Source organism: Diadema antillarum, unplaced genomic scaffold (assembly GCF_040938485.1).
Source record: "Diadema antillarum isolate AM-2024a unplaced genomic scaffold, OU_Dant_1.0 seq00000855_RagTag, whole genome shotgun sequence".
Lineage (NCBI taxonomy): Eukaryota > Metazoa > Echinodermata > Echinoidea > Diadematoida > Diadematidae > Diadema > Diadema antillarum.
Window position 1 is genome coordinate 1,111,906 of NW_027271726.1, and position 26,885 is coordinate 1,138,790.

The 26,885-nt window shown below is 38.9% G+C and overlaps 1 protein-coding gene across 1 annotated transcript; it reads right to left on the reverse strand.

Annotated features, from left to right (window-relative positions):
• Window positions 1–696: 696 nt before the first annotated feature.
• On the reverse strand, window positions 697–26,819 carry LOC139740502 (cysteine dioxygenase type 1-like). Its single transcript, XM_071651095.1, has 5 exons — window positions 26,145–26,819; window positions 12,355–12,432; window positions 5,305–5,465; window positions 3,764–3,933; window positions 697–814 (listed from the first exon to the last, which is right to left on the reverse strand). The coding sequence occupies exons 1-5, from the start codon at window positions 26,318–26,320 to the stop codon at window positions 767–769; spliced, it is 633 nt and encodes a 210-aa protein (XP_071507196.1). The 5' UTR covers window positions 26,321–26,819; the 3' UTR covers window positions 697–766.
• Between the last annotated feature and the right edge of the window lie 66 nt (window positions 26,820–26,885).

A 26,885-nucleotide genomic window follows, 5' to 3' on the forward strand; every position in this document is an offset into this window, starting at 1 on the left:
GTTGTAGTTGTAGTTGTAGTTGTAGTTGTAGTTGTAGTTGTTGTTGCCGTTGTTGCCGTTGTTGCCGTTGTTGCCGTTGTTGTTGTTGTTGCCGTTGTTGTTGTTGTTGTTGTTGTTGTTGTTGTTGTTGTTGTTGTTGTTGTTGTTGTTGTTGTTGTTGTTGTTGTTGTGTTTTGCACTGGACTCTCGTAGAGGATGCTGGGAGGTTTTGATACTGGAGCTGGGTTCCTTCCTGCACCTCAACACGGGTCATATGGACTGCCATGATGGGGTCTCACACACAAGAAGAACGTCTCCTCACATTGAGCAGCTTTCACATGAAGGCGTTGCGCCAAATTTTGGGTCGCACCGTAACCGCTTAAAGTTGGAAGTTTCCCCTTACGAAGTGAAGCATGAGGAGCAGATTACACACAAAGATGAAATTATGGAACTATTAAGAGTGGAATTATGAGTGACAACTTCCACGCATGATGGCAGTTTGAATATACAACTTTTTTTTTTGTAAAATAAAACAGGCATGACCTTTGAAGAAATATCTTTCCTCTTTCCTACAGATTTGGCACTTTTGCCTCTCTCTCGTCCGACGAGTTGCAATGACGTCTGATTGTGTCATCCATTGTTGGCACCTCTTGCCTGGGGTCACCTGATTTCATGTCAAATCTTGCTAAATTCCACCTGTGCCGACGTATTGAATCTCTCCACATAGGGGCACAGGCCGCTGCAGCCGCAGAAAGGCATAATCGCTGGGGCGTGATCAAGTGGCCTATTAGTTGTTTTCCGGCTCAATGCATGAACTTGAACTTCCATTGACGGTCTGTAGTCATGCAAAGAAACAAAAACGTACATGGGAGAGAGACGTGAGGAACATGCTATTGCCTCTTAAATGCAGAATAGAGTTTCAGTTTCCATAATAATCTGTGATGGCCTCGCATTTACAATAACAGTCTTGGCATTCGTATTGCAAACTGATATTAGATTTGCTCACCATTGAGAGGGAAACATCTGGGTTCCGTTTTATCAAAAGATGAAATCGGTTTTAAATTTCCTTACCACACAGGCTGCCATAGACTTACAGTTGAAATCAACTTTATAATCAATTTTAACTCTTCATAAAACAGGGCCCAGGTAAATTTCACTGACACAAATGTTCATCTACCCTGTCAATCACACACTTCATTTCGTCCTCATATTTAGTGAACTTACAACAATTTATTAAAGAAACGGACACCAACAAAATTTCTTCCTCATCCCACAAATATCCTGTCCATATGCACTATCACTGCCATATGAAGCCTGCTCATATGTACTTTACGGAGTGACTGATGTGGTGGTCCCTGGGGAAGGTTAAAATTGGGATTGGTAAAATGTTTACCAGGCGTCTGCCCACAGTGAGATAATCATTGCAAACAGCACAAGTGGTACATCCCCTCCCAGCAAATAACGGACATGCACCGACATCATCGCGCACTAGAACATGCGAAACAGGATGTACAGGGCTGATTCATCAAATTACCATACCAGCTTCTATTTGCTGCATGGCCTTCAAATGACACTGAGGAGCCAGATGAACATTCCCTCTGGGGAGAATATGTGACAGGGACAGTGAGCTGGGCACAACATTGATTTCCACAGCTGAAATATTGCACACAACCCACTGCGCATCCACTGTTTGATGATGTTAACTGTAACGTTCGTGGTAGCTGGGTGGGGTATTGTTTTTGTTTTTTCGGTACGTAGGCGTGTATATGTGAGGACAAGACAATGAGCATGGAATCTCCCAGCCAAGCAAGAGCCTTGGTAAGCTTTATGCTCCCCTGAACCTTGAGAATGATTCCACCTTGATACAACCTCCCTTTAAATCATGCTTTAATGGAATGTCATGCTTTCATGGAACGTCGTGACATAAATTGCCACGAACTTTTGAGGGTCCCTTTCATAACAATCAACATATATGTTACATTTTTTATCCATCAAAGGCATTTTCACACAATCATATGTGCCCATTCTACTGATAGATACTGAGTGAAATACACATGTATTGATGCGATAGTGACCCTAACCCTAAGAATACCAATTGACCCTGTGAATAACTATGCACCAATTTTATCATTATGTTACCCCCTCAGCTTTCAACTGGACCACCACTACCATTGTCACAAAATACTTTTATACCTATGTAAATGTAATACTATTTGGTTGTACCCAGTTGTACCACTCTTGGACTTGAAGAAGAAAGTCTCTGACATGGACACTAATTAGATTAGGCCTCCTAAGCCTCCATGAGAGTTACCTGGTCCATTCCAGCAGCTTTGTCTGCATGTTCCCCCCCCCCCCCCCCCCCCTTGAAAATAGTAGCCAACTTTGGAAAATATCTTACGTGATTGTTCGCTTTGGGTTTTTGAAAGATGGATGTATTGAAATAAATATAGACCATAAAGAGCAATTTGACTCCTGATCACAGTCTGGACGCCTCTGGTTCATGCACACACATGCATATTAAATATGAAGAGTTTGTTCGCAAAAACCGATAAGTCCATTTTTGAAGATTTTTAAGTACGGCCTCTGTCATAAAGTACAAAATAATACCATTTAAATGATATATTGGTCACTACATATAAAGGTACATTTTTAAAGTTATGGTCAAAAGAAGCAAAATTTTTCTTATTATTCTCTTTATTTTTCTTGACCTTTAATCGCAAATATCTCCATTTAGCAAATATGGACTTATCGGTTTTTGCGAACAAACTCTTCATATATCGGGGCTCGACAGTAACATTTTTCTCTGGTGGTACGTATGGGTCACTAAAATCTCTATATTTTGGCCTTTTGGGGGAAAAAAAAAATGCAGGGGCCCAAAATAAAATATATAATTTCATTTGAATGTAATTTGAGCCTCCAAAAGATATCCCTTTTGGATATTTGGTGGTCCAAGATCAATTTTGAGTTGCCCGGACCACCAGGCCAACTCTAATGTTGAGCTCTTATATATCATACATATCTCACATCGTAGGCAGGTGCAGAGCTGGATTGAGTTAAAGGAAACCCAAACCCAAATCACAATGTGGATTGAGCAAAAGCAGAAAATTTCCACAAAAATTCACTTTTCTAGCATAATGAAAGAGCACTTGACCAACTGCTTTCAGAAAGCAGGGGGAATAATTGCTACCCTTAATATACAGTATGTAAGTATCAAGTTGATGGAATGTGTAATTTTCATGAAAAATTAATTTTTGTGGAATTCCCTTCATATTTTCTTTAAATTGTTGTCCAAACATGACGCCATAACCTCAGGTAATCTCTTCATCCAACGGTTCCAACACCAAAACTTTAAAAATTCATTACTTTCACATCGATTGTCCGATTTTCCTCAAACTTTCAATGATATGTGACCTGCTACAACAAAAGGATCCTAAAGTAACTGACAGGTGAGCCGAGAAAATCAAGTTTGAAGTCAGATCACCAAAATCTGTCAAAGCGTTTGGATTTCTGTTTTAACATAATTTTGTAGTCTAATGTATCTTCTATCATCTGCCGAAATTTCGAAGCTAAGTGATCAAAGGAAAGGCCTGAAAATAACATTTTTCTGGGCTATGATTGGCTCGCCCGTCAGCGACTTTAGGATCCTTTTGTTGTAGCGGGTCACATATGTTCTACTAATGTTGCTGCTTTCACTCAATCCACATTTCTCTTTGGGTTTGGGTTTCCTTTAATATTCACAGCTCTACAGCCATGCATGGCTCTTTGAGGCCACAGGGGCACTTACGAAGGGCGTCCTCTGGCCAAACTTGGACCAGAAGGTGCAGCGGCTGACGGAAGTCCGGCTTGTCTTCTCGTCGAAGCACTTGCACGTCTCGAAGGGCGGCGAGTAGAGGTGGAGGCTGCAGGCAAAGTCGCTGTGGCTCGGGTTCTCCACGCGATGGAGGCCCTTGGAATCTGAGGGGGGGGGGGCACGGGGAGAGATGGAGATACACAAAGTAAAGTGACAAAAAGAAAGAAAGAAAGAGAGAGAGAGAGAGGTATGAGGCTCAGTTAAGGGTCAGACACTTTGGGCACTGTTCCTCATGACGAGTTTTGTTGAAATCATTCAGTCAAAAACAAGCTGTCTTCCTGGGGATAAGGGCTGATTGGCAGTGCAAACAATCCTGCCTAATTGACCACAATCGACGATGCCTATTGCACGCATGACAAAATTAAGTTTCCTGTTGTAGTCCAAACAAAGCAAGACCTGAAATATATGAACTTAACGGGCCCAAACTTAATCATCCCACCCCCAGCCCTGTGTAAACTCTAAATACACTTAATTACATTTCCTAATGAAGTCGTATCAGGCGCTCACTGTGGATAATCTAATAACATCAAATTCAATAAGAGGTTGATGGTTTCTTCACAATGAGTCTGCCATTTCAAGTGCGTGCAAACAAGAATATTGAACTCCATCCAACTGGAAGTGCGTCAGTGGATCGCTTCAAGATTCTACAGTCACTTGCAAGCAAACCAGCACAGATGAGTACTGTTGAGTTAGTGAATAAAGAGAATGACTCGAAAGGTGGAACAGGGATGTCAATACCATACTATATTGCCAGCATGTCAATATCTGAATTCTAATTACATATATATACATATATGTGACTAGACTTAAACTGACTTTATACCCTCAGAGGTATTTTATCGTGTACATAACTGCGAGTTTGAATAAATTGTTAAGTGAAACAATATGCTGCACACCATTATGAAAAAAAAAAATCTAATTACAAAGACACAAACAAAAAATCATATGTTTGTACAGTGCTCTTCTTACTGTACTTTATTCTCCTGCTAACAAACAATGAATTTCAAATTTTCCTTTCCATGATATAGAATATTATATATGAGGAGACTTATGAACATAGCACATAACAACCTGTGTCTAATACAAAACTCTTATATGATCAGCAGCAGAAGCAGTAACAACTGATAAGTGTTATCATCATTAGAATTTAAATATCTATCATCACAAAAGTTTCTACTCTTTTTAATGTCTCTGATGCACCTTATACTAATACATATAAAACCTAAAAACTTCACAGCAGTTATTTTGTGAATTCCTGAAATGAACAGCACAAGGAAATATTGCTCCCCGTGATGCAAATGCACTGCATCTCAAAGGCTGAAAATCAGTAACTTTTTCTTCCAAAGAGAACATTTTAATATAATGCATTTTACTTTCACAAATCTTGGCTCCTCGCAAAGTTCAGGGAAGTTTCTTCACTCCTCACAAAATTTCATTCCCATGAAAATTCCCGTTTTTACAGCGAGTCTACCTACCATTGATGTAAGCCACTTGGTCTCTGTCGTAGTCGTTGGTGGCCAGCTTGGTCATGGCGACCTTCTTCTTGGTCTTGTCCGGCCAGGCATACATGGACTCCCTCAAGGTGCCATCCAGGATCTTCATGAAGCAGTGAGAGTCGGAGTGACTGTGGATGGAGCTGCGGAAGGATGGACGGAGAGACACAAAGTTACATCGGTGCTGTCAACCTCACACACACACACACACACACACACACACACATAGAGTGGGAGATCCCAGGTAGGTGTACACATGTAGAGAGAGGGGAAAAAAAGAGCAAAACAAATAACCCAACCCCAAAAATAAACCCTGAATACACGCAAAGCTCATATTTACCCCCCCCCCCCATGTACACATACATGTACGCACAAACACACACACACACACACACACAAAAGGACATGTTCTGTCTACATATGAAATAACTTAGACATCCGCAGTCACTTCTCGAAATTGGAAAATCCAGACAGAAAAAAAAAGTTATAACAATTCAACAAAAACATTTTTTTTTCTTTTTTCTAAACAGTGATTTTGGTCTCAATCACATAATACAAGAGATGATACAATGTCTCCTACATGTAAGTCTTCAACTGACCTGTACCTAATTCTTAAATCTCTTTCTGTCATAAAAATTCACAAATATACGTATCAATAAATCCTTTGCATCAAATCAGTATTGTTTTGTAATAACTCATGGCCATTCAAGGATGGAGGGTAGAAATGGCTAATTACCTTTGAAAAAAAAAAAACTTTTTTTCGTGTGCATATCAATGGGAGAGTTAGTAATAATGGCCATATTTAAATTTGATAAAACTTTCACCCTCATGTTTAGTTTGATTTGATTCACTATAACTCAGTGCAAACTAAAAGATGTTCACTGTGAGATATTGCTGACAATCTCGTTTTCACCATGGATATCTCCAATACGCATGAAATGCTTGCCAAAAGAAGAGCAAAGACCTACAATTTGTATGTTCCACTTCAGTCGCTTGACGATGCCAACACAAGGGACCCGTGGAAAATTGGCTTTGGTCTCCTCACTGACAGTATATCGTCACAATCAACATAAAAGAACAAACTTCTATCAAAAGGGCAAAACTTTATCAAGAGCCCAAAGAGTTGGGATGGGCAAAGAGAACAAGGACGGATATGGAATAGGAGGGGTATGGGAAGGGTGGAGCGAGTATTAAAGGCATTGTTTACCATTTGCAAATGAAACAAAAACCCAGCTTTAGTGCTTCAAAACAGTTCTGAAATGTGAGTTAGGGATAGAAACAACCCGTGTAAGAAAGTTACTCAGTATGATCAATATTAAGTAATTGTAAAATATACAAAATGTAAACAATAGTTAATACAATAAAATTGTTTCTAGACTAAAGTTACGTTCAGACGGCAGGCCCTAACCTCGAGGTTAGGAAACCTCGAGGTTTAGCTCTTGCCCCCTAACTACGACGTGTGTCCACACGACGAATCTTAACCTCGAGGTTACGAAACCTCGAGGTTACGCTTCTGCCCCCCGTAACTACGAGTGGGTCCCACTCGATGTTAAAACCACAAAACCGGAAGTTTCAGCCAACACTGCTAACAAGGCATCTATTTATTCTTTAGTCCAACCCTGTCGGACTCGCTTACAGGTACTCTTTTTCTCTGTCATGGTATGCAGAGATAGCACTGCACTGATGACTTTATGCCTTTATGAAGATATTCGTCGAAAACATTTTTTTTTTTTTTTAGCGTCGGAGAAGAATATAGAATATAGTAGCGAGTTCGACGTGTTCAGTTTCAGAGATCAAGCGCATGGGAAGAAAAGATGATGTTGTTGTGTTGTGCGTCATAGGTTTTTCACGTGTAGTGTATTTGTGGTGTACGTTTGGGAGGTTGACCCGGAAGCAGAGGGAAATTGTGGGGGCTGGAGTTTACGGCGAGGTCACTCTTAACTTCGAGTTCGTTGTTTTTTGTGTCCACACGGTGCGTAACTACGAGTGGGGACCCCCAGCGGCTCGTGGTTAGAGCGCTAACCATAAGAATTCTCGTGGCTCGAAACATCGAGCAAACCTCGAGGTTTGCTAACTACGAGTGCGTCTTCACGGTCCCTAACTACAAGCTCTAACCTCGAAGTTTCCTAACTTCGAAGTTAAGGGCTCCCGTCTGAACGTAACTAATACCATCCACAGTTATAGTTCAGTGAGAAAAACAGTGATTAGATATCTCTGTTTATTTTTGGTTTTATTGCAAAATTTTTATATGGTAGGATGTTTTGTGACACAACTGACCCACACATAGGCATCAAATGTGATAACTCAAACATTTTTCAAATCACTGCTCCCAAAGGTAAACAGTACCTTTAATAAAGTAAGGGAAATAAAAAAAGCCAAGTCAGACAGAGTCACTAGAGCAGGGAAATACACTTAAGAGCTTTTCAAAGATATCTTATCGAAACGATGGAATAGTAGAATTCCAATAGCGGATGTCATGATTTAATGGATTATGTTGACTTGTTTTGTTCAAGTAAGGTGAATCTCATATCAGAAGCACACCAGTTGATAAATAAGTATCAATATCTTCAAAACATTTGTAGAAGACAATACCCTATGTTCATTCAGCCGGAGTGCTCTGTAAATATTTCAGCTGGCTTACCTATGATATTAATAGGAAAGATTCACAAACAATACCCATGGTATGTGGCATATTGGTGTTTTGTTCTATTTTATTTTTTACTAATATTGCTGTCAGCAAAAGGTTTGTTTTCTGTTGTGGAGGGGGGGGGGGGGGGTGGAGAATTACAAAAATTAAAGTATACTGGAATGCCAACACAAGTGTGCAAACATGAAATATCCGGCTGGAGAAACCACCTGCATAAAAAGACCTTTAACATTTAATACATGTATGTTCATGCACCTTTGTTTGATTCTTGCAAATAGAAAAATTATGGACAGACGATGAAAGAGTTGACACGATCATTTTTAGGACTCAGGAAATTATGCAATGCATCCACTGAAACTCACTTTGTAGGGCAACTTTTATTTTGTTTGGTTCATGTGATGTTGATTCTCCTTACACTTATTAAAGTCATAACTAAGTCTTTCACCAGAAGTCTAAGAAAATGCCTAAGTATCATTCGTCAACATTCTTTCCCTCTCTCTCTCTCTCTCTCTCAAAGAAAAAAAAAATTATTTTTCTCCACAAAAGTACAAACAAATGCATTTAATAACTTTTGTAGACACCTTGATAGCCAGCTATTATCTCACTGCAACTGCACTTTGTTATTTCTTTTTAATCTACCTACTCTTTTTGGAGGGGAAGGAGATGGGAACCACTTATGAATAAACTTTTGGAGGAGAGCAATGGGCATTGTTGCTTATAGAACAATAATACCAGGGTATCAAACTGATGATACTGTTTGGTATTAAGACATTCATGCCCTGTGTGGGTAAGAAACCAAATTATCAGTCACGACTCAAAAACAAAATCCAAGCACCACACTTGTGAGTTAAAGATTAATTACTCTTTTATCTGGGAATAATCAGCTCACTGACAGGGTAAGCAAACAACTTGCACCATTGGAAAGGCAGAAGAGACTACCATGACATACATGTAATTTCTAGCCTGATGGTAACAAACATATGATGCACTATATAGAGTGCCAAATATTTCTTGAGGTTTTTATTTTTGTGAATTTCATGAGTCAGATGCCGTTCGTGAATTCAAAACACGTGAAAATATTCTCTTATTCCAACATATGTGTGATGTGTATGCATACCTCGTAATACAATTCTCTGTTCAGCACTCACTTTCATACTCACTCCACAACTGCAAATCTAACCACTCCTAGTCCTAGCATTGTCCGGAAGTCTGGGATTCGCGAAAAGTTAGACTCGCTAAACACATGGCTTATACATTATTCAACATCCAGCAAGTCTTTTAGAATAGGTAAATTGCACGCTTCACCTCACCACATCGATCACATGACTGACTTATGACATGCCAGTCTCCTCTGTGTCAACTCTGAACTACCCAAACGGACGAACTCAAGGACATGTACGGTGTATCTGTCCTCACTGTTTGACCGGTACTCTGAAATAGATCTTTTAGGAAGTTCTTACACCATTCTGTCTGGTACATATCAGAGGGACCAGTAATCCAATAAAAAGCAACAACAAATATTAGATGTACCACTACCTTTATGTTTGTTACAGGAAGTATGCCAATCTAACGACACCTCTGAGAGGACAGCCTAATTACTATAACTTTAAAGGGATCATTTTGATTGTTCAAAACTAACTTCAGGTTCAGATGCGAGTTTCTTCACTTTGTCTCCCTCTACAAATTAAATTTGTTAAGATCGCAACTGCTGATCTGTAAATTAACAAACATGTCACAAAAAAGGAACCAGTGGGACTTGAACCTGTCATCTACTGCTTCTACTACATTTACTAACTTCAGGTTTTCAGCATTCTTTTTGTGAGATAATTAAAAACCTCTTTTATATGATATGAAAGAGTATGTAATTCCCAACTATGGTGGGATTCAACGTTTATTTGATGAAAATTGATTTTGAAATGGCCGACATATCCCAAACAGAGCAATCCTAATAAAAAGTGGGGAGCACTATTCAATACAATCACTTTGTTTTACTTTGTTTTTGGATATCTCAGCCATTCCAAAACTGATCTTCATTGCATTCCTCTTAGAATGGTATGCTCTGTACTATTTCCTAAGTGGTTTCTTGGTATCTCGCAAAAAGTTAAAAGCCCAATCCTCATCTCCACACATACTATACTATCCCTTTAAAGGTGTGAAGACTCATGGAAAAGTTCTGTGATGCTACTCAATGTGCCAGCAGGAAGGACATGGCACGGGAAAGGTCCACTTCAGAGTTAATGATTATTTAATGTGCGTGCAAACATGTTAGTGGGGTAACAAAACAATACACAAAAAAAAGGGCTGGCTTTGTTCATGAGATATCTGGTATCATGATTTGAAAACAATCACTGCTCAAGTAGGCATTCCATATCCTATCTCTGAATGAGGCAACATTTTTTTGCCCCACTTAATGATGACCTCCCCCACTAGTGCGTATAGGGACCATGCTCATCATCCCTATCACGAAGTGAAATGCCTTTCCACATTCACATCCTCCAGATTCTCCCACTGGTTTGCACATAAAATGTCACAGGAACTCTATTCACTTTGGTAGATGATTCAGGAACTACAACCCCTCCGTTTAAAGAAGTCATCACTGTCAAGTTGTTAACACTCCTCTAGTTCATGATAATTGAACGCAAAGGATATATAATTTCACTCTATTCTATTCATCATTTCATATCATTTCTTTTGCTGATTTGTTGGTCAATGGGAAACTTGTGGGAAAGATGACAACTTCACATATCATCTCATCACATTCTTTGTACATTGTTGGGGAGCAATAAAACTTAGCTACTTCATGAAAATGTGAAATACTTGTAACAAATATCAGTGCTTTCTTATTTCATTTCAAACTAAAAAATAGAGAGAGGGAAAAAAACAACTTTGTCAGCTTTTATTCAGTTGATTAGAGCCAGCCTGAACATGGACTGGCTTTTTTTTTCTTTAGTGTATCTTCCTAAAAAAAAGTTGTCGTGCCCTGTCTCGAGGCAGCGGTATCAGAAGAGTCCCATCCACTCACTCTCTGCAGCCAAGTGCGATGCAACACGATCCTTTTATTTGATCTCCTCTTTAAATAATGCTGTGCCATCCCCTGCTGGGCATTCCGCTGTGATTGAATATTCTCAACAGTTGGCCTATTACCATTACACTTATCTATATCGAGGAGATCATACAGACTCCAGTTGCACAAACAAAATACTAGATGTGCCATTTTGCTGATCTCACCAAAAAATAATCTCCAGGGCTCACCTTTGTTGAGACTTTCTATCTATCTCATTTCGTTTTTCATTTAAGGGATATCTCAAGAGTTTGAGTGCTTCTGTTTAATCACTGTTAATGCCTAATTAATAGGTCGTACACAAAAGAAGTAGTGTATGCACACAAACATCAGCTGAACAGAAAAGAAAGATATTTATATTTTTCACTGTTATTGTTTTTGTTGATATCTCCAACCCAGCATTCTCTATCGGTATCATGGACAGGCGTATCATTATTTCAATAAATCAAATTCTTCTTCTGTTTCAAATTCTGCTTCTGTTTAATCATGGTTAATGCCTAATTAATAGGTCGTACACAAAAGAAGTATGCACACAAACATCAGCTGAACAGAAAAGAAAGATATTGATATTTTTCACTGTTATTGTTTTTGTCGATATCTCAAACCCAGCATTCTTTATCGGTATCATGGACAGGCGTATCATTATTTCAATAAATCAAATTCTTCTTCTGTTTCAAATTCTGCTTCTGTTTAATCATGGTTAATGCCTAATTAATAGGTCGTACACAAAAGAAGTATGCACACAAACATCAGCTGAACAGAAAAGAAAGATATTGATATTTTTCACTGTTGTTTTTGTTGATATCTCCAACCCAGCATTCTCTATCAGTATCATGGACATGCGTATCATTATTTCAATAGATCAAATTTTTTCGTGTCATACTCAATGATGCTCCACACTCAATTCACATTTCAAGTGTGGAGATAAGCCAATCACATTTTATCTCTCTAAATAGAAAATGACTGGCAATTGAAAATACTCCCACTTTTTCTCTTAAGTGATACACCAGGGAAATAATTATGAGATACCACACTGACTTTTTAGATGGCATCCCCGACAACAGTACATTGTCTTCACCGACGATAAGGCTGCACTTTACTTAACAGAAATACAGTGTAAAACAGTACATTTGAGGTGTGGCGTACATGATATGCCACCACATCCAAATCACAGTCTATCCAACTCATCATCGGCAAATGCAGTAAAAACGTCTAATCGACAGGCATAAAAATTCATATTGTTGCCTCACGCAATTGTGACCAAAAACATTGTACTGTATCATGAAAACACGAAATGAATCGGGCTGGTGGCTTTGATCCCTACCTCCCTTGGCTCTCTCCCCAGCAGAGCACCATCAAGTTGAAGCGGCCGTTCCCTTCATCCACCAGATTTCTTGTATACCTGCAAACAGGGAGGTGAGACAAAACAACCAGAGTTCAAATGTGGTAGAGAAGAGTGAATGAGGAATATGTCAGGAAAGAAATAAACAGGGGTGTTGTTGTTGTTGTTGTTGTTGTTGTCGTTGTTGTTGTCGTTGTTGTTGTTGTTGTTGTTGCTGCTACTGCTGCTGCTGCTGTTGATGATAATAATGATACTGGATGATACTTGTACACTAGTTACAACTCCCCTTTGAATGCATCATTTCTAAACCAAAGAACAGCATTTCTTCTTTCTACTAATTGTTCAAGATAAGGATTTTGTAGCAAAAATGGTTGGCAAAGGATTCAGAGAATTTCTGCTGATGTCATCCACGCCTCATCCCAACTAAACAGTGTAGGTGACAATGACCAATAACATACTGTATACGCCATATATTTTGCGAGTCTAAATTTTCGCGAATCAAGACTTCCCAATGAATTTGTGAGTGGTTAAATTCACGATCCCGCAGTCCTGTACTGAACGGAGAAATGTGAACGCATACGTCGCATTCATATCAGGATCTGAGTCAATATTTTCATGTGTTTTTAATTTCGCGAATAGCACTTATTAGCAGCTGACTCGCGAAATTTGCGAAAATAAAAACCTCGTGAAATATTCTGCGTATACAGCATCTTTTATTCAAACATGCTGCTTTATTGAAAGCATAACTTTCTCGTATTTTTGTCTGATTTTAAATAAGCATGTGCTCTAGTCTGATTTCACTCTTGTTTGAATTCAAGAGTTAGTGTTGGTAACAGTCACTTTAAAGCAGACTTTCCCTTCAACATCAAAGCAGATCTCTGAGTGTAGGCTACTGTTACGGAAGAAAAAACAATTTTATGTGTATAAACCAGACTAATGTTTAAAGTGCCAATATTGTCATCAAAACGAATTCACTCCAGACATTTCGTTTTTATCATATTTGCAAGATTATGACTGGTGGTGATTTTCAACTATGTTGCCCTGACGTAGGCACATGTCCACACAGAACAGTACTATGAGAAAGCTCAGGCTGCCCACATTGCACGTCTACATTGCTCTTGTGTCTAGACAGAATCTACACAACACACAATTGTACATTGTAAATGTACAAATTCACAGCTATCTCAGTAAATCAATAATACAAACAATTCTAGAGGCGCAACATGGACGTCATTTGGGAATCTGTAGGAATGAAAAAAAAAAATCCAAAAATAAAACAGAATCTGGCTATCAGATGTGGACTCTGATCATGAAATATTGATTTTCTTCATTTTCCTCCAGAGGACAAATTCACTGCATTGACAACTTTTTAAATAAATCTGTAATGGATCTTTGTTTGCATACCAATCAAGAAGGTTAAACTTCCTCCATGCAAGAGCATTTGGTAAAATCACATGAGATGTCATGTGCTTCTCAACATAATTAGCTGATTTCTCATCTAAAAAATAGGAGTGCCCCACCCACCCCCTATCTCCACACCACCAACAACCATAAAGAGGAAGAAATACACTGGTATAGACTGTCCATTGTTAAGTACCACAGTAAAACAAGATGCCAGATAAGAACACTGTGAACAAAATGAAAGTGCTGTCAGGACTGCTAGGACAAAGTGAAGGTAATCCAACCTGCTCAATGTGACATTGTCACTTCAGCATGATACTCTTGATATTTCATGGATAAAATACTATGGAAGCAATTTTTCCTATACTGTAGTTGTATTTCTGCTTAAGATCAGCCATAGGGCCATCATGCACAAGTGTAATAAACATTGTATGAAACACATCTTTACAAAAGAAAATATACATATAATAACGATCCTATCACAAAATTTGTGACAACAAAGAGATGGAATCTACCATTTGCACAACTGTAGTTTCCATCTCTCTGGTGAGGGATCGTAGTTTGATATCATACATAACAAGAAAACAGGTTGAGGACTTTTCCACAAGCATATCTAGATCATGAGAGACATGGTGCTATTTCAACATTGTCAAAGGATGCTAAATATTTAGGGTATTTCATACAGACATCAAATCCGTCCTACAATAAAATATCATAATTTCACTCACACATTTGCCAATATTTCACTCTCACATACCCATGAAATTGCACAAGTTGGAATGAGTAATCCCCCTTGATTTAAATTTAATACAAAAGGTCAGAAGAGAAAAAGATATTGATATAAAAGTCACACAGTATTTCCAGCATGTAGTATATGAAGTATCTACTAATGGATGCTTGGCATGCTTATTGAAAAACTTAAGAATTCTTCCACATTGTTTGTTTGTTGGGGGGGTTTTTGTTTTGTTTTTTTTTGTTCGGGGGGGGGGGGGGGTGCACATACACATTGAATACTTAACAGCAAAACTTCTGAAGTCACTTGACAATCTACTTTTAGCTTAATTATGTACGTACACTACAGTAAGGATAATGTCTTAACTGAACCCTGTGACATTTGACCAAATCATTGTCTTCACCTGTTCATAATCACTATCAAATGTTTGCTGGTAATATTCATGTACATTGAAACATGATGTCAACAAGCTATTTTGATATATATACACCGTAAATACAATGTATGTATACATTTCTTTATGGGGGGGGGGGGGGGTAAGCTCTCTGAGACGTGTACTGTAGAGTGCTAGAACACGAGTATGGCACCAGTACAAGTTTGTAACTATCAGAAAGCCACCTGAAGATTTTTCTCATCAAAAGAAAAAAGTGTTATGTTTGGGACGTAGCAACAGAACATACCAGTATCTATTACAAGGCAACCAGAAGATTCTTCTTACCAAGAGACAAGTATAATGTGTAATAAATAAGTGTTACATAATGTACTATTGGTGATGCATTATGCTTAGTTCTTTGCCAAGTTTCTGACAGGTGCCAGCCCTCACATTTAAAATGGTTTTAGCTGAAGCAGTGAACGCATGTGATCAAGGCAAGTATCCAACCTAGAACAATGAAGACCTTGCAGTCACCGGCTCATCGAGAGTCATGGATGCAATGGTTTGTTACATAATCAGTCTTATTGAAAATGCATCATACAACTCTCCCATCCCAAGTCAGAAGCCATGGAAGAACTCTTTTCTTTGAATTCATCATGACAAAACATTGCCAACAATGGTCACGTAGCAGGCTAAGCAAGGCTAGCCCCGGCTTTTGTGTTAGCACTTGGGCGTTCGGAGCAACCTTTGTTATGGAAATCATGTTCGCAAAAGATTTGAATGCATTTTGAGAGAGGGTTTTCCTGGGCACTAATCTCATCCACGAAGGTGAACACAGTAGTAATGAAAGTGACTGAATAAAATCTGGATTTCTCAAAGTAACCATGTGAGGTTATTCAAATTGGAAGGTCATTCCGCTTTTTGGCAACGAGATGTGAAAGTGCAAACTTCCTCAACAGTACTCACAAGTGTAATTTTTTGTGTCTCAGAAGCACATTTGTGTCATGAGATAAAGGCTGCACAATGGCTGCTGGGGATGAGGCCTTTCTGCATATGATTTGATGCATGTAGGACATCATGAAAAAAGTAAAAGTATTTCATATATGATGCATAAAGTATTTCATATATGATGCATACTGTATAATTGTCAACTGGGAGCTAATGACGAGAGCACAGGCCAGCCGGATCATGAATAGGGTTTGTGTGTGTGTGTGTGTGTGTGTGTGTGTGTGTGTGTGTGTGTGTGTGTGTTTGTGTGTGTGTGTGTGTGTGTGTGTGTGTGTGTGTGTCAGTTATTTACAATAAAAGTAACCGAACAAGTTTGAAGATGTTGTACTTCATTGATTTTTCTGTTCTGAGAATGGGTACAATATTACGTATAATGCTATGGCTTTACAAAAAAACAAACAAACAAAAATCTGTGTGGGATGAAACCAGGGCGTGAATAAATTGCTCAGCAGCAAATCGAGTCTGGTATTTCTATCTGAAAGGAGGTTACCCAACCGGAATTGCAATGTATACTGTACATGTAATGTTGATCAAGTGTGATTGTTTACTAGTATTGCCAACTGTGATCAGCTTTCATGTTTTTCTCCAGTTCTTGTGGTAGCAGTAGCAGAGAAGCTAACAATATATCATGAAAAATGTGTGCTTTTATATTGCATGAGTGCTCAACCGCTCCCACGAAGGACATGGTCACAGAGACTCCAACTCTCCCGTTTTCGACGGGAGATCTCCCGCCGAAAGCCCATTTTTGCAAAATCTCCCGTTCTCCCGTTTGAGATTTGATTTCTCCCGCCCTGGCTCTGTGTCTCCCGGTGGAAAGGATTTTTTACTTATTGCTATCGTATGTTGAAAAAATAAGCCTTAGATAGCACCAGAGAACATCTAGAACCCTGAACTTCGCGCTTCGCACACATCAACTTGGAGTCTCCCGTTTGCTAGGGGTTTCGGGCGGGAGAATCTCCAGATCAGAAGGTGCTTGGGGTTGGAGTCTCTGTGGTCATGCTTCTTGGGAATTCGTTTTGCACCCTGCCACCCTTGGTATAGAAAGTACAAGTGTGTGCATTGTCTGTATGCCGAGTATGGTCTGATGAATTTATTACAATGCACATGATGATCTCAAATGTATTATGCAGGTATTATGCAGGCTCCCTGGGTTAAGACAGCAGTTCATTTTGTTCAGCGGTAGGAAACATGGCAGTTCTGTGGTCAAAATCATTACAATGCACACCACATGACACTGGGTTGGTCCAGCCTCAAGCATTCGAGGGGTTTTCACAGTGCATAGGAAACTTGGGAGGAATGCACTTTTTCATGATCTATCGCTGTTTGATGGAAATTGCTGATAAGGCGATATGTTTGTGGATTTTTAATGCAAGTGTGTGTATGTGTGTGTGTGTACCGCAAGCTTCAGCACAAGGTGTATTTCAGTCTGACTGAGAACAAGATGCATGGTATGATGTGTTTAGCATTTGTATCTTTGGAAATACGTTGTGGACGAGTACTGTACATGTACATGTACACATAAAACAGATGTGAACACATGACAGTACAGTCACAGCATCATCTTCTTATACAGTACTAACGTCATCCCAGTGACGTACACAACACAGGTACAGCTCCTGTTTTTAAACTACAACATAAACAACCGGTTAGAACTGCTTTGAGCCATTGCCAACCTGCCTGGCATTCTGTGCTTGTACACACTGTAGTGCAGTCTTGGCCATCACATGCTAGGAATCCAGATGATTCTATCCGCTCTGATTGGTCAGATGGGTGAGGCGTGTCAGGGGGCTCGGTACCCAGGCAGACCAGAGAGATTGTGTTTGGTTGTGAGTCAGGCTGTAATTGATTGGCAATGTGCCAAATTCTGCTTGCCCTCTTCACCTTACAGCCACAAATTTGATGACGCTTACAGTTTGAAATACTTCAAAGGCACATGTATTTACCATTGGAAGCAGTGATTAAAAAATTGTTCAAGTTATCACATTTGATACATACATGTACAGTGTACATACATGTGTATAATGTAGGTCAGTTGTATCATTAAACATCTTACCATGTAAATATTTTGCAATAAAGCCTAAAATATAAGGAGATATCACTATTTTTCTCACGCCATAACTGTAGACAGTTTACTCTAGAAACATTTTTATTATTATAACTATTGTTTACATTTTGTACTGTATATTCAACAATACTTGACATTGACTGTACTGATTAACTTTTTTTTTTTTAGGGATAGAAACGCTGGTTGTTTCTATCCCTAACAAACATTCTAGAACTATTTTGAAGAACTAAAGCTGGGTTTTTGTTTCATCTGCAAATGTTAAAAATGCCTTTAACATAAGTTTCCTGGTCCTGAATACAGAGGTCACCTGTTAATCACGAACTGCTTTAGCTGGAAACTCGCCAATTGCAATAAAACTTGATGTAACAAATTTTTCATACAGGTGTTGGAATATTTCCACTACTCGCTCAAAACCATAAACCACTTTCTCGGGAGAAAAACTTGTCTCCCGACCCATCCTGATGAAGCAGTGACCATTGTACTACCAGAGTGTGCATTGTATAAATATTAAGCAATAAACATATAGTGCGTCTTATACACGGAACTTTACGGTATTTCCCAATGTTACAAAGTACCTTTTCAACAAACATTGGATATTTTATATACAGAAATTTGATCATGCCCAGCAAATTGCCATTTGAGGGTAATAAACAGTGCACTTACTGCACAATGTCTATTCATTACTAAAATCTATCTACATAACATGCAGTATTGTACAATGCATGTTTACATGTATCAACGGCTGTACCAGCTTGTGAACATCTTGCCAACTAATGAATTGTGTGAGGATTCAGTCGCAAAAGTGCACGAGGATGAATCATGTCAAGGAATTTCTTCTTGTTTGAGAGCTAACAATGCAATCTGATTTTATCATAAATGGTGTGCAACATCTGTGAATGCAAATTACGGGATTTGTGAATCCATCTTTCATTTACGTAATGCTGGGTCATTTTCTGGTGTGTATGCACTGTTAATGTACAATGTATTCATCAAATGATTTGTTTGCTTCAATACAATTTGTATTGGTTATGGAATTCACTGTTTCAGTCACGCCCATACATTGTACATTGTACATGCTCATGGTACTGATGTAGTGTTGTTTGATAGAGTAATTGCTTATGTGTAGCAATCTGCATGCCATTGTGCTGTTTGCCTTGGACCATTATACCTTTTGTAATGTACATGATTGTATGCACTTGAGTGCAGTAAATACTGCTGTTATTTGTCTGGGAAATGCAAAATATGCTTTCATACCGTACGCAATGTACAATATTGTACATGTAGGATGGTCTAAGAGGGGTTGGAGTGTGTCACTACAACATGCTTGAGTTCTTATGTGATATCTTCAAAAGCCAGCAACATGCTTTGCAACAAATTTGAGAATTGGCAACATGCACTAAATTTTAAACAAATTTTCACACGTGTGAAAAACATGTTCAAAACTTTAGAAAAATCAAACTACTTTGAAAATCTGCCCACAAAACATAGGACAGAAAAATGAGAGTAAGCAGGACAATGAGAATTACCGGTATATAGTACCCATGATACATAACGAAATATACACACTCGTGATGTGCGCTCTGCACACATACAATTTCCTCAAAATTTTCATATGCAGAGATTGCAACATGGTCACGTTTCAAGATGTGGACCACCTTGCATATGATAGAGTGACAATGGAGAGACATACAACTATGCTCAAAATCATATACACATATAGTGTAGGGCCAATTGCTGGTGGAACCCGGAGGGCTGGAGCCCCCCCCCCCCCTCTTTTTTTTGCACCATACAAAGGAATACATAAGGTGTCACCACTTTGGCGCCCCCCCCCCCAACTTTTTTGTTTTTTTACCCTGAAAGTCCGTAAGTGACACTGTGTGAGCGCAGTAAGCCAAAGGTTATTATTTGGGGCTAACATTTTTTTTTTTTTTTTTTTTTGGGGGGGGGGGGGGAGGGGGGGGGGGCTTGTTAGCGGAAGAAATCCGGAAGCGGAATAAGAAAGATGAGCTGGAGACCCTTTTTGGTTTGTTTGTTGTTGTTGTTTTTTTTTGCTTGTCAGCTGAAGAAACCGGGTTGTGGCACCAGAAGTTGCGAGGAAGGCCTTTTTTTTTCTTTCTTTCTTTTTATTTTGTTAGCTCATGAAACCCGGAAGTGGGCCCCCCACTTTTGTAAATGCTCTGCTAGCCCTGGGGCCTACCATAAAATGTTGCTGAAGAACACTGGATTTCTTTTTTCTTTTTTCTTTTTATTAATTTCTGTTATTGAGTTTGATATGGTAGCATTCTGATTTTCATCTCTGTCTGCTATCAGCATGGTAAATAAAATCTGGCACACTTACATGAATGTTTACTTTGTAAGAACGCAGTGTGGAGTGCCAACGCAACAATAATCTACATGTATGCATGAACTTGTTTTCACACAATGTTTAAAGGACATTTACAGCACCTCAGTTTACTGAGATGGTGTCTGGGCATTTGCCACACAAAACGTGCATAACGTGACCACGTATCAAATACAAACATCAAAACCACGGCTGTACATTGTACACATCATTTGTATGCATTTTGATTGCTCTTGCTACGAAGTTTACATGTACATGTATATGAAGGGCATCACACATCTACATGGTACATATGTAGGTGTCCCAAATTCCACCTGTAGCAGTTCTAAAGAACAATACTGTAGCAGTTTTAAAGAACAATACTGTACCCATTTTTTGATCCACTAGTCACCAGGGCTTTTGGTAAGTACTGTACAGTGTTGGTGATATATTTTGGTATATTGGTGACATCAAATAGGCCTGTATACAATGTATACATGTATGTACACGTACATTGTAAGAGCACATTAAAATTAAGGAAGACTAGAGATTTTGTGACAGGGCAAGTCCAAGATAAGGTCCCCTCAGAAGGCAAAATTTCATCTTTGCTTAATATTGACATGTTTGGTATCATTTTGAAGCTTATGAGTTGAAGTTTTGATTTCCATGGAGGAAAAAATTATATTACGTAAATTTATGCAAATTTCAAGGGCTTCATTTGCATAAATGTGAAACACAGCGTTACGTATGGGACATTTATAAAAATTCATATTAATTCAAAGGAAAGCAAATGATATTTGATTAATATGTGGACATAAGAAGTTCATCAAATAGTTTAACTTGGTATGAAAATTTAGGGATTATGCAAATGATTATGCAAATTAGCTCGTGTCCTATCATGAGATGTCCCATACGTAACAAATTGAGGTCATTTTTTTAGGTTTTTTCTGAAATTGCTAAGGTTATATTAATGCCCTTTTGGAAAGTTCTAATTTATTGTTTAGAGAAATTAAATACCATAGAAAAAAGAAAAAACAGTAAAAGGAATATTTTTTATTAGGCATTGAAATAATGTTACGTATGGGACAAATGCGTTACGTATGGGACATCCTCATACATAAAGCATGTGAATGCATGTAGCTAGCTGGGAAGGTCTCTCAGTACACAAATGGTCAATCATCCTGAAGAAAGCATCCCAACATTGTGGCTACTTTTTGAGTTATAGACACTTTAAACAATACATGTACTTGACTGAACAATTTTCAGAAAGGGGGAGGGGAAAATGGCAAAATACAGAATGAAAAATCAGCATTAAAGGGATGGTATAGTTTTTTGCAGAAATGGGGATTCAGTTTTCAACATTCAATGAGATGATTGGAAACCAATTATATGAATTACTAAAGAGCATACAATCCTAAGACTAAAGGAATTCAAAGTTTAGTGATGGAGATCCAATTTGAAATGGTTGTAATATAAATATTTAAAAAAAATATAAAGTAAAATGATTTTTTTTTAATTGCAAGTGATACACAAATTGTCCTTATTCAGGTTTCAATAATAGCCACGACAAAATTCATGGGTATACATACTGAGGTGTGACTCGAATCAATGACCTGACTGCTAAACAGACATCATATCTACTCGATCACTGGGGTTCCACGCAGCAGGTATTGCTTATTTATAAAAATTAATATTTCTTGGGTCAAATTGTGTTTTATTGAAACGAAATGGCAAACTGCCCTTCATCAATGGAAGTAAACACTTTAAACTAGTCAATTTTTCAGTAGTAACTATCCTGATAAAAATAGGGCATACATACTCAGGTTGGTCATATAAATATAGAATATGATTAAATATGATTATGATGGTAAATCTTTGGGGAATATTGTTCCCTTATCAATCTGGATCAGTATTTGAGTAGTTTCAACTGATTCATTTCAATAATTATGCAAAAATTTGTTTATGGGTATTTTGCAAAATTACTTTGCAAAATACCCATAAACATGTCTCTCCACACACTAAACGAATGGGGGACAAAGGGCATGCATACTCAGGTTGGTCATAAAAATATAAAAATATGATTGAATATGATTATGATGGTGAATATTTGGGGAATATTGTTTCCTTGACAATCTGGATCAGTATTTGAGTAGTTTCAACTGATTTTACTTCAATAATTATGCAAAATACCCATAAACATGGTTCTTCACACACTAAATGAATGGGGGACAAACTGTCCCATACGTAACTGTCCCATACGTAACACGTCATGTCTGTCTTTAATTAGAACCTGTAATTAGAGCTTTTTGCCTAATGACACGAAACTTACCTGTGATAATCTTGAGTGTTGTGACTTTCATCACAGTGAGTTACAAGTTGTAGAATGAAATACTTTCAGAGAGTTTTGAGGTTGAAAAAAATGTTCAAAAAAACAAAATTTTTCTGGTCCCATACGTAACGGCACATATTTTCTCTTCTAGAATATAATTGTGAAGGTCATTTTTCTCCATTTTTTGCATGATTATACTTCTCCTAGATATCAATCACCATGATAAAGTTTAATATGATCAAAAGCCATTAACACTATTTTTCAGGTCATAAAAGTCTCTGAATGTCCCATACGTAACGCGCGTGTTATCTTGGACTTGCCCGACAATTGATTGATAGGGGATGACTGCTATAGGCCAGGAAAATTCCACAAAATTTCATTTGTGAATTACTGTAAGTACACATTCCCTCAGGACTGCACATTGTAAGTTGATTACTGGCATTTATGATAAGGGCAATATCTCCCAGTAGATGCTTTTTGGAAGCAATTACTTGTGTACATGGATGGTGGAGGTTTCCACAGCTTCAAGAACTTTTTCAGAGTGGAACCTCAGTCCTCGACCAAAGTCCTGCAAGAGGTGTAACTTTTCTTTTAATGTGTTGTTTCCTCAGCATGGAGATTGATATGGCAGTGAATGATCTTAATGGGTCTGACTGGGTCAATCTTGTAGAGGAACCATGGTCACATGGCTGGCCAATCAAAACATATGTTCAGCAACACATCTTAATCTCTTTGCAAACACTTAGAAACTATTAGTGGTCTAGAATAAAACTGTAAAGATATTTTGAACATGTTCAAAATTTCTCTGAAACAAGGACAATTTTGATTTTGCAAACAAAGAAAATGGTCAGTGAACTTTTATATTGCAACTGTAAAAAAAGGTTGACAAAAGCCAAATTTGCAAGCAATATTCACCTGCATTTGTCAGTCAGTTAGATAGCACCACTTTTAGGAAGAAAGGTTGTAGGGTAAAAAAAAAAAAAATGTTGACTGAGCAAAAACATTGCAATAAGAATTAGATCTGGGAGTTTATTCCTAATGTCAATGAGCTTAGACTAACAACTCTGAGTTGTGTGACATGCTGTAATGTCTCCAATGTATTAAAGTCAAAGGACATCAGTTCCCTGTGACACTTGTAAGTTGTAGGCAAGTTCCAAAACTTATTTTCTTGTCATGATTTTGGCAATTGACAAATCAGGACCCATAGAGTAAAGCCACCAGTTTTCAGAGACTTAGGCTTTTCTGCAATATTTAAACTCAAATAAAATCTGATCTACAACAATAATTCATATATGTTAAATATATCTAAATATCTTTATCTCAATATTAATTTTGTAAATACATGACAGAATTTCACAAATCCCAAAACATATCATCTGGATAATCCACCAGAATCCATCCAGCCCCTCCAGAATTCGGATGTGCACTAAAATTTACATACACTATGTGTTCAATGTCAATGGGCGTACAAGCAAGGCCTCTGAAAAATGTGCCGCACCACACCTTGTTGGCGAAAGGTTGCATCTGGGACGTTGTGGCGCCCGTTCGCGTCGAGATTCTGGTGAGTCGGCACCTTTTACCCTTGTACTGTATGTTAGGATGGCATTCTGAAAATCTTCCTAAGATTCGTACGAATATGTTTCCAAAGTAAACTTTATTAATTTACACTGTCAAAACAGATTTATCTATAGCATTACTGCAATAAAGAAGTCATTTCAGTTTGTCATGATTCATGCATAGATCTATAGTATTAAACACATTGTTCTACCATTGTATCACATAATCTGAAGAAAGTGCGAGGGCATTAAATTTAATCTACAACTTAATTTATAAATAAGACTACACTTTCCAGAGGCTCGACAAGACAGGTGAATACAGTCTAAAATTTACAGGGGGATACAGGTGAATTGAACTTGAAATTGAATTGAAGTGAATTACTAAACTTTAATAAATTCAATAATAATTTTATTTTGAAGTCAGACAAACTAAATTTACTGAACTAGAAATTCAGTACGACAGTAGAAATAAATTAACTCAGTCCGGGAAACCCGCTCATGAGGACCGCCCCCGCGTACGAGGATGGTCCCTCCTCATGAGGACCTCCCCCCGCCTCATGAGGCCCCCCGGGGAACGCCTCATGAGGCCCCCCATTCACTTCTTATTCATCTCACATCTGACGTACAAATTGTCGCAACTTTGCACGGTGATTTTTTGTTACACACACATGTCCACTATCCATGATGAAAAGAAGAAAAAATCCTGTCTGTTTTTTTTTTCAAAAATCGAGTTTTAATCAACCGATGCAGACCGCCCATCAAAACACGGGCGCCAGCGCGTTCGCACAATGCAAGACTGCCGCACCTAGCGGCCTGATCCGACTAAATATTTTCGATGCTTTTTTCTGCGGCTCTCACCTCTCCGCGCACGAATCAGCCTCGTGAAGCTGAAGTCTGACATCTTTTTACACAAATTCGTAACGAGAAAAATTAAATCAGTACTAACCTGATCTTGTCCATATATTCCAAATTACTATTCCACACTGATAGAGTACAGTAGGTGGGTAGATGACATACACTTGTACTCCAGTTTGTTAGCAAAATAATCACTTTGTAGGTATGACGAGTTCACTTTCTTCGTCAATTCCGCCCACGATTCCGCCGCCCGCTTACCGTTTGGGCGCTTTCTCTGGAATCATCCCGCGACGCGATGTATGTCGCATCACATCACGCATCCAGCACATACAGTACCAGTCTGGTATGTGCTGGATGCGTGATGTGATGCGACGTACGTCGCGTCGCGGGATGATTCCAGAAAAAGCGCCCAAACGGCGGAATCGTGGGCGGAATTGACGAAGAAAGTGAACTCGTCATACCTACAAAGTGATTATTTTGCTAACAAACTGGAGTATGTCATCTACCCACCTACTCTATCAGTGTGGAATAGTAATTTGGAATATATGGACAAGATCAGGTTAGTACTGATTTAATTTTTCTCGTACGAATTTGTGTAAAAAGATGTCAGACTTCAGCTTCACGAGGCTGATTCGTGCGCGGAGAGGTGAGAGCCGCAGAAAAAAGCATCGAAAATATTTAGTCGGATCAGGCCGCTAGGTGCGGCAGTCTTGCATTGTGCGAACGCGCTGGCGCCCGTGTTTTGATGGGCGCTCTGCATCGGTTGATTAAAACTCGATTTTTGAAAAAAAAAAACAGACAGGATTTTTTCTTCTTTTCATCATGGATAGTGGACATGTGTGTGTAACAAAAAATCACCGTGCAAAGTAGCGACAATTTGTACGTCAGATGTGAGATGAATAAGAAGTGAATGGGGGGCCTCATGAGGCGTTCCCCGGGGGGCCTCATGAGGCGGGGGGAGGTCCTCATGAGGAGGGACCATCCTCGTACGCGGGGGCGGTCCTCATGAGCGGGTTTCCCGGACTGAACTAGACCTCTAATTGCAGTGAAGTTTATTAAAAATGAAATGACAGTATTGACACATCATGCTTGGCTATGACATGGCCCATGGGGAAAAAGCACAAAAACAAACCTGTGATGGTCGAATTCCGCGAATTTGCTCCAATCGTCTTCATTGCTGGTGTAATTTTCCATCACCATCTGTACATTGTCCACATTCACTTTGTCTTCGGCAAAGAGGATGTGTAGGCTCTCGATGAGTTCCTGGAGTGTCTGTGGCTTAGCGTTGAAGGTTTGCTCGACTTCCATCCTGTTGGTTGGCAATAACAGTCTTTCCAAAATTTGAATCTAGTTCTTGTTGGTTGGTATGATATGACGGGCCAACAATATCAGCGACAAGATACAACAAACAGTTATGAACGACAACGCGACAAAAAGGAGCGGCTCAGCAATACGGTTGGCTGGAGTGGCGGCTGCCGGGATGAGCTCCGCGCGAAAGCCCCGACCTTGTCTGTAAGATGGTGTGGTGAACCTCAGCGAGACTTCAGTTGAGTTTTTCTTCGGATGCAGAACTCACAAGGGATGTTGAGAGCATGAAGATTACGTCTTCGAAATATCGTTGACACACTTTAGGTCTAATCGTAGCGATTGCTGATACCGAGTCGTAAGTCAGCAGCGAGTACTTGAGTAGTTCTGCCGGTTTTCTGAAAAAATCGCAATATGCTCTATTGATCGCGATCCCGATCCCGTATACTGTACGTAGTACGTACGTGTTATGCATGCATTCAGCACACGTGCATAATATACGCCTACGATCTTTGGTGTCGCATGCATGCATGCACTATCCCAGTAACGATGAACTCATGAACCTCGA